At 36.8% G+C, this 12,222-nt stretch overlaps 1 protein-coding gene across 1 annotated transcript in view; it reads left to right on the top strand.

Moving 5' to 3' along the window:
• SDHAF3 (succinate dehydrogenase complex assembly factor 3) overlaps positions 1-9,593 on the top strand; it is a 70,367-nt gene extending 60,774 nt beyond the window's left edge. The window contains exon 2 of the mRNA XM_030308000.1: positions 9,225-9,593. Coding sequence (XP_030163860.1) covers positions 9,225-9,428 — 204 coding nt within the window. The 3' untranslated portion in view covers positions 9,429-9,593. The remainder of the gene's footprint in view (positions 1-9,224) is intronic.
• Positions 9,594-12,222: the final 2,629 nt, after the last annotated feature.

The following is a 12,222-nucleotide window of genomic DNA, read 5'->3' on the forward strand; positions in this document are numbered from 1 at the left end:
ATCCTTTTCCACTGGGTGTACCTGGCTGGCTCAGTCAGGAGAGCATGCAACTCTTGATGTTAGTGTTGTGAGTTGGAGCCCCACATTGGGTGTGGAGAAAAAAAAATCCTTTTCCAATAATGTCTGAATCATTTCAGACATTGTCTTTTCTCTCAATTATGGATCACATTTTTCTGTTTCTTCATGGTTCTAGTAATCTTGGATTTTTTTTTTTTTTTGGACACTGAATGACAGATACATTGTAGAGACATTATTCCACTATTTTTTTAAAAAGCGTATTGATTTTATTAAGCAGTTACCTGGCAGAACTCAGATTCTAAGTTCTGTGTCTTCTTTGACAAGAAGCTGCTGAAATTTCTATTCCTTTCTTTTTATGCCTTAACTGGGCTGTTTGAGTCTTGTCTTGAGCATTCATAGTTAAGGGATTAGCCAGAGATTTTGGCAGTTTATTTACAGGGTTCCCTTTTAGTAGCTCTTTTTTCCTGAGATTTCCCCTTATAATTTTCCAATTGCTGTGCTTATCCCACAGTGTCCTCTGATTGTTCAGTTACCTCTCAGTACCAACTGGGATCTTAGACAAAAAAGTCATAAAAATGGGAGCCTAATCCAGTATTCTCTGTCATTTTCTGGAGTCAACTCTTTCTTATTTTCTGTGTGGCTTTGGTTGTTCTCCAGTGTCTTGGGTTTGTTGTTTGATTATATCTGTCCAGAGTTTACGAGTTTATCTTGTGGAGTTGTTCTGATAGACGCTACCTTGCCATTTATTGAAGCAGAACTTCTTGCATAACCTTTTTTTTAAATGTGATAAAAATATAGAACATAAAATTTCCCATTTCAACCTTTTTTGCACATATAATTCATGAACATTAATTGCATTTACAGTGTTGTGCATCGTTTACCACTATCTGTACCCAAAACCTTTTTTACCCAAGCAGAAACACTATCATGTTAAGCAATAAATCCCATTTTCCCAACCCATGGTAACCTCTATTCTGTTTTCTGTCTCTCTATTTGCTTATACTACATATTTCGTGTAAGTGGAATCCTATAATATTCTTTTGTGTCTTGCTTATTTCACTTACTGTAATGTTTTCAAGGTTTGTCCATGTTATAGAATTACCACAACTTCATTCCTTTTTAAGGATAAATATTATTTCATTGTATATCTAGACCAGGTTTTGTTTATCCATTCATCTCATAATGGACACTTGGGTTGTTTCCACATATTACCTATTGTGAATAATGCTACTATCAACAGAGGTGTAGAAGTATCTGAATTCATGCTTTTATTTATTTTGAGTATATATGTATGAGTTGAATTGCTGGATCATGTGGTAATTCTTTAACCTTCTGAGGATCTGTCATATTGTTTTCCACAGTGGCTATACCATTTTGTGTTCCCATTAGCAATGTCCAAGGGTTCCATTTTCTTTAGGTTCTTGCCAACACAACAGGGCTTTGATTTGCATTTCCCTAATGATGTTTAGTATCTTTGTGCTTGTTGACATTTATATATCATCATTGGAGAAATGTCTGCTTAAGTCTTTGCCCACTTTTTAAATTGGGTTGTTGTCTTTTTGTTGTTGAGTTGTATGAATTTTTTATATAGTCTTGACATTTTTATCAACTATATAGTTTGTGAATATTTTTTCCTATTCTGTAGTTTTTCACTTTCTTAATATTTTCTGGTGCACAGAAGCTTTTAATTTTGTAGAAGCCCAGTTTATTTTTTCTTTTGTTGCTTATGTTTAGGGGTCATATTTAAAAGTCCATTTCCAGGGCACCTGGGTGGCTCAGTTGGTTAAGCTTCCAACTTCGGCTCAGGTCATGATCCCACTTTGTGGGTTCGGGCCCCACGTCGGGCTCTGTGCTGACAGCTCAGAGCCTAGAGCCTGCTTCAGATTCTGTGTGTCTCTCTCTGTCCTCGCCTGCTCATGGTCTATCTCAAAAATAAAAATAAAAAAATTTTATTTTTAGGTCTGAAATTTCATGGATTTTGTGTTAATTTTTGTATATGATTGAAGGGTACAAATCTAGTTTTCCCAGAAGTATCTTTTTTTTTTTTAATGTTTTATTTCTTTTTGAGACAGAGAGAGACAGCGCAAACAGGGTAGGGTCAGAGAGAGAGTGAGATACAGAATCCAAAGCAGGGTCCAGGCTCTGAGCTGTCAGCACAGAGCCTGACGTAGGGCTCGAACTCATGGACTGTGAAATCATTACCTGAACTGAAGTTAGACACTTAACTGAGCCACCCAGGTGCCCCCAGAAGTATCTCTTAAAAAGACTATTGTTTCCCCCCATTGAACTTGACACCCTTGTTGAAAATCAGTTGGCCATATGTGTAAGGCTTATTCCTGCATTCTCACTTCTCTTCTTTTGGTTTATATGTTTATCCTAAACCCAGTACCACATTGTTTTGATTATTTAATGTAGCTTTGTCAGTTTTGAAGCTGAATGCTGTGAATGCTCCAAATTTATTTTTTTTTATGATTGTTTTGGCTGTTCATGGCCTCTGACATTTCCATGTGAATTTGAGTGTCAGTTTTCCTATTTCTACAAATGAATAACTTTCTAAAATCCACTTTTAAGATTCTGTTGTGGACATCCATTCATGCTGATACATACACATTTAGTTCATTTACTGTTAATGGGTTATAAAGTAGTATCTGAAATTCCAGTCCAAGATGGTGAGACACTAAGACCTTGCTTCCAACATAGACATACCAAATCTACAACTATTTATAGACCAATTCCTCCTGGAAAAAAAAAAAAAAGAAAGAGGGATGACTGAACAGTTTCTGTACAATTTCCATCTCTCTTGCTCTTCTCTATGTGGTAGCAAAGGGAACCCCTGCCTCCAGCCACTGCAAACTATACTGGGGAGGTATAGTACTGAGGGACAGTAAGCAGATATGCTTTCTCTAGGCCCCAGAAAAAAAAAGTTGTGGTTTAAAAGGGAAACTAGAGGGGTGGTTCAGTCAGTTGAGCGTCTGGCTTCTACTCAGTTCATGATCTTGCAGTTCACGAGTTCGAGCCCCTCATTGGGTTCTGTGCTGACAGCTCAGAGCCTGGAGTCTGCTTCAGATTCTGTCTCCCTCTCTCTCAGAAATAAACATTAAGATGATTAAAAATAAATAAAAGGGCAACTAGAATGTAAAGGAATGAGCTCTAGAACTCTGCCAAATGGCAGCAGAGTTGTTGGTGAGCACCAGACTTTATGCTTCCTCTACATTTTGAAAGTACAGATCAGAGGCTGGGTACCCTGACAGGACTGCTGCCTCAAGGGGCTGCAAGCCATCTAGCATACACCAGTGCCAGCTGCCCTGAGGCACAGTAAAAAAGGCTGCCATTTAAAAGAGCAACTAGAAGAAAACCAAAACTGGAGATATTACAATTCCAGACTTCAAATTATATTATAAAGTGGGAGTAATTAAAACAATATGGTATGGACATAAAAATAGAAACATAGATCAATGGAACAGGAAACCCAGAAATGAACTCATGATTATATGGTTAATTGTTGACACAGGAGGAATGAGTATGCGATAGGAAAATTTCTTCAACACATGGCGTCAGGAAAACTGGATAGCCACATGGAAAAGAATGGAACTTGGACCACTTTCTTTCACCATACACAAAAATGAACTGAAGATGTATTAAAGACCTAAATATAGGATCTGAAACCATAAAACTCCTTGAAGATAACACAGACAGTAATTTCTCTAACAGTGGCGGTAGCAACATTTTTCTAGATACGTCCCTGAGGCAAAGGAAATAAAAGCAAAAATAAACTATTGGGACTATAGCAAAATAAAAAGCTTTTACAAAGTAAAGGAAACAATCCACAAAACAAAAAAGCAAGCTACTGAATACAAGAAGATATTGCAAATAATATACCCGATAAAAGACTTGTATCCAAAATATATAAAAAACTGATAAAGCTCAACTCCCAAATAATCAAAAAATGGGCAGAACACATGAATAGACATTCCTCCAAGGAGGACATCCAGATGGCCAATAGACACATGAACAGATGCTCAACATCACTCATCATCAGGGAAATGCATATCAAAACTACAATGAGATATCAAGTCACGCCTGTCAGAATAGCTAAAATAAAAAACACAAGAAATAACAAGTGTTGGCAAGTATCTGAAGAAAAAGGAACACTCTTGCACTGTTGGTAGGAATGCTAACTGGTGTAGCTATTGTGCAAAACAGTATGGAGTTTTCTCAAAAAGTTAAAAATAGAACTACCCTGTAGTCCCACTATTGGGTATTTGCCCCAGAAATACAAAAACACTAATTCAAAGGAATATATGCACCCCTATATTTATTGAAACATTATTTATAATAGCCAAACTATGGAAGCAACCCAAGGGTCCTTTGATATATGAATGGATAGAGTATGGTATGTATATACAATGGAATATTACTCAGCCAAAAAAGGGAAAATCTCTCCTTTTGCAACAATGTGGATAGAACTAGAGAAGATAATGCTGTGTGAAATAAGTTAGAGAAAGACAAATACCATATTATTTCACTCATGTTTGGAATTTAAGAAACAAAACAAATGAGCAAATGGAGGGAACACAGACAAACCAGGAAATAGACTCAACTATAGAGAACTGATGGTTACCAGAAGGGAGGTAGGTAGGAGAATGGTGAAATAGATGAAGAAGATTAAAGAGTACACTTATCATGATGGAAAAACTATAATATAAAGGATCCAAACAAGAAGGGAACTGCTGGGAGGGGCTGGCAAGAGCTATGGTTATGTTTTTCTTCTACCTTGATACCATGGACAGGAGAAAGATCTGGGTGCCCTAGCTGACCTATCACCCTAGTGAGCCCCAGGACCCTAGCCTACACCAGCCCTCGCCATCCCATCAATGCAGCCTCAGAGCGACATAACCCAGGATGCTCATGGTCAGTACTTACTGCAGTTACAGACATTGCGCCAAGGTGACACAGGTGGAAAGCACCCTGGAACACTCTAGGCCTATACCACTTTGGTTCCAGAGGGCTTGCTAGGGCACCTATAGCTGAGAGTGCTTCTGGAACTCCCAGGTCCTACCTGCACTGAGCACCCTGGGACCCTCCCAGTGTGTGCCCCACCTTGGCTCCAGCCACCCATTACATGGCCATCCCCTACCCCACCAGGGCACCCTCTGCATTTAGTACCCCAGGACACCCCAGTTTTCCCTCACTTTACCTTTAGCTGTCCTGCCAGGGTGCCCTGTGCACCGACAGCTTTGGGACTCCCAGCCCACGACAGCTGTAGCTCCAGCCAGCCAAAGTCACCAGGCATACATAGCTTCCAGTTGGGATGACCATACACCAGACCTTTCCTTCAAGTTTAGGAGAATTCTAATTCATATAAGCAAACAACAAATGTTAAGCAAAATGAGACAGAAGAATATGCTCCAAATGGAGATAAGCCATATGTCTGATAAAGTAATGATCATAAAGATGGACTGGAGGAAAGAGTGGAATAACTCAGTAAGAACTTGAACAAAGAGAAAATACCAAAAAGAACCAATCAGAGTTGAATACAATAACTGAAATGAAAAATACACTAGAGGGAATCAACAGATTAATTGATGCAGAAGATAAGGTAATGGAAAGCACCCAAGCTGAACAGCAAAAAGAACTTTAAAAAATGAGGATAGATCAAAGGATGTCTTGGACAATATCAAGTGGACATTCACATTATAGAGATCCCAGAAGGGAAGGAGAGAGGGGAAGAAAATAGACATCCAGATTGAGCAATCACAGAGAATTCCAAACAAGATGAACCCAGAGAGGTCCACATACTTGACACATAATAACTGAAATGTCTAGGGTTAAAGATAGAGAATTATAAAGCAGCAATAGAGAAGCAAAAAGTATATACAAGTGAAACCCCATAAAGCCTCTTATTTTTCAGCAGAAACTTTGAATGTATAATGTCATGCCCTTTGGGCCTGCAAAGAGCTGAAAGGAAAAAATCCTACAAGCAAGAATATTCTATCTGGCAAGGAGAGAGAGAGTTTCCCAAAGAAAAGTTAAACTAAACCAACCTTAAATGTTAAAGGGGCTACTTTAAGTGGAAAAAAAAAGGCCCTAATTGCAAGTAGGGAAATTTTATGAATAAAAAGATGTAAAATATAACAACATTTACATGACCTGGGGAGGTGAGAGTAAAAAAATTCTTTTAGAATTTTTTTGAACCTAAGTGGCCACCATTTTAATATAGATTGCTTTATAATTGGGATGTTATATGTAAACCTCATGGGAACCACAAACTAAAAATTTATAAGAGATATACACAGAAAATAAAAAGAAAAGAAGCCAAGCATAACACAACAGAAAGTCACCAATCGCAAGGGAAAAGAGCAAGAGAGGAAATGAACAGAGAACTACAAAAGCAACCAGAAAACAGTTTAACAAAATGACAATAAGTACATACCTATCAATCATTACTTCAAATGTGAATGGTCTAAATGCTCCAATTAAAAGACATTAGATGACTGAATGGATAAAAAAATAAGACCCATTTATATGCTGTCTACAAGAGACTCACTTCAGAGCTGAAGACACACATAGGATGAATGTGAAAGAATGGAAAAAGACATTCCATGTAAAAGGGACAAAAAACAAAACAAACTGGGGTAGCAATACTCATATCAGATAAAATAGATTTTAAAACAAAGACTATAACAAGAGACAAAGAAGGGCCCATGTAATGATAGAAGGATCATCCAATGAAAGTATAGCAATTATAAATACACACTCAACATTGGAGACCTAAATACAATAAAGCAAATAATAACAGATATAAAGAGAGAAATTGAGAGTAATACAATAATAGTAGGGGACTTTAGCACCCCACTTATATCAATGGATGGATCATTCAGGCAAAAAATTAATAAGGAAACAGTAGCTTTGCATTCAAGACCAGAGGGACTTTTATATTCAACATTCTATCCAGAAGAATGTATATTCTTTTCAAGTGGACATGGAATATTCTCCAGGATAGTTTACATGTTAGGCCATAAAACACGTGTCAAAAAATTTCAGAAGATTGAAATCATGCATCTTTTCTGACCATAAGGGCATAAAACTATAAATCACAAGAAGAAACTGGAAGAAACACAAACACAGAGACAGAACAACATGCTACTAAACAACCAGTGAGTCAAAGAAATCAAGAGGAATTTTAAAAAAATACATGGAGACAAATGAAAATGAGAGCACAACAGTCCAAAATCTTTGAGATGCAGTAAAAGCAATTTAAGAGGGAAATTTATAGTCATACAGGCCTACCTCAAGAAACCAGAAAAATCTAAAGGAACCTAACCTTACGCCTATAGAAGCAAGAAAAAGAACAAAGCCCAAATCTAGTAGAAGGAAGGAAATAAATCAGAGCAGAAATAGATCAAATAGAGGCTTAAAAAAATGATGGAAAAGATCAATGAAACCAAGAGCTGGTTCTTGAAAAGATAAGTATCTTGAACAAACCTTAGTGTATTTGTCTTTTCTCTTACTGAAAAGTACAATGAGATTGTTTCCAATTTTTGCTTTAACAAGTAATACCACACTTCTTGTGCTACTCATTCACATGTTTGAAAGTTTCTTTAGGACCATAGTTCTCAACCTGGGTCAGTTTTGCCTTCCAGGGAACATTTGGTAATGTTTGGAGACATTTTTGATTATAAAGACTGAGAGGAGGTATGCTACTGGAAACTAGTGGGTAGAGACTAGAGATACTGCTAAAACATCCTACCTACAATGCAAGAACAGACTTCCATTCACCCCACTACAAAGTATTGTCCAAATTATCCAATTTGTTAATACTGTGAGGGTTGAGAAACACTGTTCTGGGGCATATACTTAAAGGTGGGATTGATAAAGCTTGGGGTATGTGCAAGTTTTTTTTCAGTTACATAAAATAGAGTTGTGTAAAACATGAAGAAAATATTTTCAATACAGGTTAAGTTTTGGAGTGTATTGAATTGAAGTTTCTGTGGTGATGATGGCAATCCAGCAATTATAATCAATTTAATTATCTTAAACCAGATAGAGTTAGTGGCATTATATAGAGTTAACTAATTTATCTACTAACCCAGAAGGTGCATATAATCTTTTAACTTCATGAACTAAAATACATTGTTACTTACTGTCTGATTAAAAGATTACAGAGTGAGAGTCTGCTTTAAAAAAGTATCATTTGTGCAAGACAATAGTAGCTGGACTATTTAGGCTGAAGATGCTAATTGAATGAGAGAAAAATTAGAGCATGAAAAATGTAGAATTTTTTCCTGACAAAGATTATTATTAAATACAGAGAAGTTAAAGGTTTGAAAGCTTTCTCTCTAGTTTGATTTAAATTCTTTTTTAATGTTTATTTTTGAGAGAGGGAGAGAGACAGAGTGTGAGCGGGGGGGGGGGGGGGGGGGGCGGGCGTTGCAGAGAGGAAGACAGAATCGGAAGCAGCCTCCAGGCTCCTAGCTGTCAGCACAGAGCCCAATGCAGGGCTCGAACTCACCAACCGTGAGATCATGACCCAAGCAGAAGATGGACACTCAGCCGGCTGAGCCACCCAGGTACCCCTACCTCTAGTGTGATTTAAATTAATATTTTGGGACGCCTGGGTAGTTCAGCAGGTTCAGCATCTGACTATTGATTTTGTCTCAGGTCATAATCTCATGGTTCGTGAGTTTGAGCCTTGCACCAGGCTCCACATTGATGGTGCTGGAGACTGCATGGGATTCTCTCTCCCTCTTCCTCTCTGTCACTACCCCCTCTCAAAAATAAATAAACATTTTTAAATTTAAGTCTATAAGACCCACCTTTGAAAATCTGATAGTCCCAGATTTGAAAGCTATAACTCTGAAAAACTATAGCCCAAGAACTATCTGCAATGCTTGTGTGCATACAATTTAGTATCTGACTTTTGGGTGGTTTATGCATGTTCTTGAAGTCTATCTGCGGGCCACTCCCAGTCCCCAGATTTCCAGGTTAAGAACTTTGCTAAAAATCTATGAAAACTCTTAAAGTGCTAAAAATAAGATACATTTGAAATTATCACTGAGTAGTAAAGACACATCTATATTGTTTGCATCTTCAGTGATGGAGAAAAATAGGTGACTTGGAATTAGAATTTTTCAAGTCCTCTAACATTGAAGGAGTGAATATGTATCTTAACTTTATAACCTTCATTTTTCTTTGTCTTCTGTTAGGTGTATGCAGCAGTGCTATGGCAACAAACTAATGAAAACAGACAAAATTCAACAGAAAGAGTGTGTTTTGGAGTTGCCCTACCAGAAGAAAAACTTAATGACTTTCGTGATGAACAGATTGGACAGTTGCAGGAGCTGATGCAAGAAGCTACTAAACCTAACAGACAATTTAGTATTCCTGAATCTAGGAAACCAGAATTTTAGTCTATACAATAAAGCTTACACATTTTAAGTTCAGAACCCCTTACTGGGTTTCTAAAAATGTATTTCTTCAGCTTTTAGGTTTTGTGAATGCCTGGTGTTCATGAAATATTCTTTAATTTGGGGTTGTTATTAATGTTGTCTACAATATGTAGATCAATATGGCTAGTAAACAAAGCTTTATATGATTGAAGTAACAGTACTTGCTGGATGGGATTTGATTTTTTAAGTACATAAGAAGGAATGACTTTAAAATGGACAAAGTTGTGGAATTTTGCCAAAAGGTTTTTTTGTATGTAAATTTAATGCTGTTCTTGTTCAAGCATTAGCCTCATGGCTTTAGCTTCAACAGACAAGTATGTTAATGACAGATGTGGAGTTCCAACAAGGTTATTATTTACATACATGGATTGTCATCCTGAAAGTTTCTTCCTTTCTCTTTTAATAATACATGTATGATTATTCATGTAAATATGCCTTCTCCCTGAGTCACTATTTATATACAATGAAAGATTAAAAAGAAGCTTAAAGAGTCAGTATTATACACTGTATAATCTATCATGCAAATGATAGTATAATGTTTGTACAGTGTTTGGTAGTAACAAATGACCCCTTAAATTATGTAATTTATAGTTACCTTGAGAATCTCATTTATTGCCTCATCATTGGGGAGATAAAAACACTTTCATAAATTTGTCGTAAGTTATAAACTGAAATAATCAAGTGGTAACCCCATTCATGTGTTTAAAATGTTTAATTTTTTAAAAATTACACACTTATGGGGCACCTGGGTGGGTCAGTCAGTTAAGTTCCAACTTCGGCTCAGGTTATGATCTCACGGTTCATGGGTTTGGGCCCTGTGTCACACTCTGTGCTGACAGCTCGGAGCCTGGATTGTGTCTCCCTCTTTCTCTGTCCCCCCACCCCTTGCTCACACTCTATCTCTGTCTCTCATAAATAAGTGTTTAAAAAAGTAAATAAAAATTACACACTTATAACTTTAGTTTTGTATGTCTACTTTGAGATTCTGAAATGATCATTTTTCAGATGCTATTGCATTTATTCAACTACTTAAAAATTGACTCATACTTACTCTCTTTTGCTGGATTGGGCTTTTTCTTTGTGTATGGCTGCCAGACTCCTCAGTCCTTTTTAATATTCCTCATTGAATCAGTCTGGAGGTTGATACTTGTCTTTTTTCATTGAAAGATAGGTGGTCAATCAGTAATGAATCTAGGTTCTACATTGTAGGCTCTAGGAATACAAGAAATGAATAAGATAAAAGCTCTTGCCCTCCAGGAGTTTAAAATCTAGCTGTGCATTTAGGAACCATTTCATCATGAACAAATATATCACATCCTCAAACTCAATCTTTTTTGTCTTCCTAGCTTATAGAATCTAGCACCCATAAGGACACTGCTTCTCTGTGTTTTGTGAAGTGGGGGTTATGGGTCATTTTACATTCACTGTAATGTATAATCCCCTCCTAATGTCTCTTTCAACCCATCACTGGGTTACCCTCACATAAGAATTCTTTTTCATTTGTAGTGTTTTCTTTCTGGTTATACTTCCCTAGTCATTTTCTTTGGCAACTGGCTCATACTTTTCCATCTCAAGTTTTGTTATCATTTTGGTGACCTTAACACTATAATCCATATGGCTGACATATCTAGTACCTAATTGGTCTCTGATGGTTCATTATTCACCACCCATAAAAAATTTTTGGGAAATCACAGCCATATTTATTGGCCATCACACAAATTACTACCTTGAGGTATTTCACAGTTTTACTACTATATTGCAACATTCTTTTGGGTGACATATATTTGAGAAGCTGTGCTTTTAGTGATTGCTGTGGTAAAAGTATCACAAACTAGTAAAGTGCTCAATATGATTACAAAGTTTGAAAAGCTGTGTTGTGTCTAGTAGGTGCTAAATTTTTAGGGCATAAAACCTAAGTTGTTTGGACTATGTAATAAATGAAACTGCAGTGTTTTTTGTTTGCTTCTGTTAGTTTTTGCTGTATGTATGCTGTGTAAATACTAAAACACTAAGAGTGTGTAAATTGAGAAAGTCTGGGAAGTGGTGCAAAAAGCAGTGTTAACTGTGAACTCATTAGTGTTTTGACCATTCAATTTGTTCAATGTTCTTTTACTTCCTTCATTTCTATCTCAGTCTGACCTCGTTTCTGTGATCGTTCACTTCCTTCAACCATTTATCAGTACCCTCAATGTCCTTGTCTCCTTTTTCTTTAACCTCATCTGCTCTCACCAATGTAACCACTCACTTGCTAAAATCAATAGGATACTAATCAGTACAAGATGGATGTGTTATCCTGAGTCTTGATAGTGTTAACTATTCCCTACTGCTTTTAAATCACTCCTGCTTGGATGACATGATGATACTGTATATAGAAAACACTAAAGACTCCACCAAAAAACTATTAGAGCTGATAAGTAAATTCAGTAAAGTTGCAGAGTATAAAATCAATGTACAGAAATCTGTTGCATTTCTATATTCTAATAATGAAGCAGTAGAAAGAGAAATTAAGAAATCCCTATCAAAATAACACCAGCATTTTTCACAGAGCTAGAACAAACAATCCTAAAATTTGGAGCCAGAAAAGACCCTGAACAGCCAAAGCAATCTTGAAAAAGAAATCCAAAGCTGGAGGCATCACAATCCCAAACTTCAAGCTGTGTTGCGAAGCTGTAATCATCAAGAAAGCATGGTACTGGCACAAAAATAGACACTCAGATCAATGGAACAGAATAGAGAACCCAGAAATGGAACCACA

Source organism: Lynx canadensis, chromosome A2 (assembly GCF_007474595.2).
Source record: "Lynx canadensis isolate LIC74 chromosome A2, mLynCan4.pri.v2, whole genome shotgun sequence".
In the NCBI taxonomy this organism is placed as follows: domain Eukaryota; kingdom Metazoa; phylum Chordata; class Mammalia; order Carnivora; family Felidae; genus Lynx; species Lynx canadensis.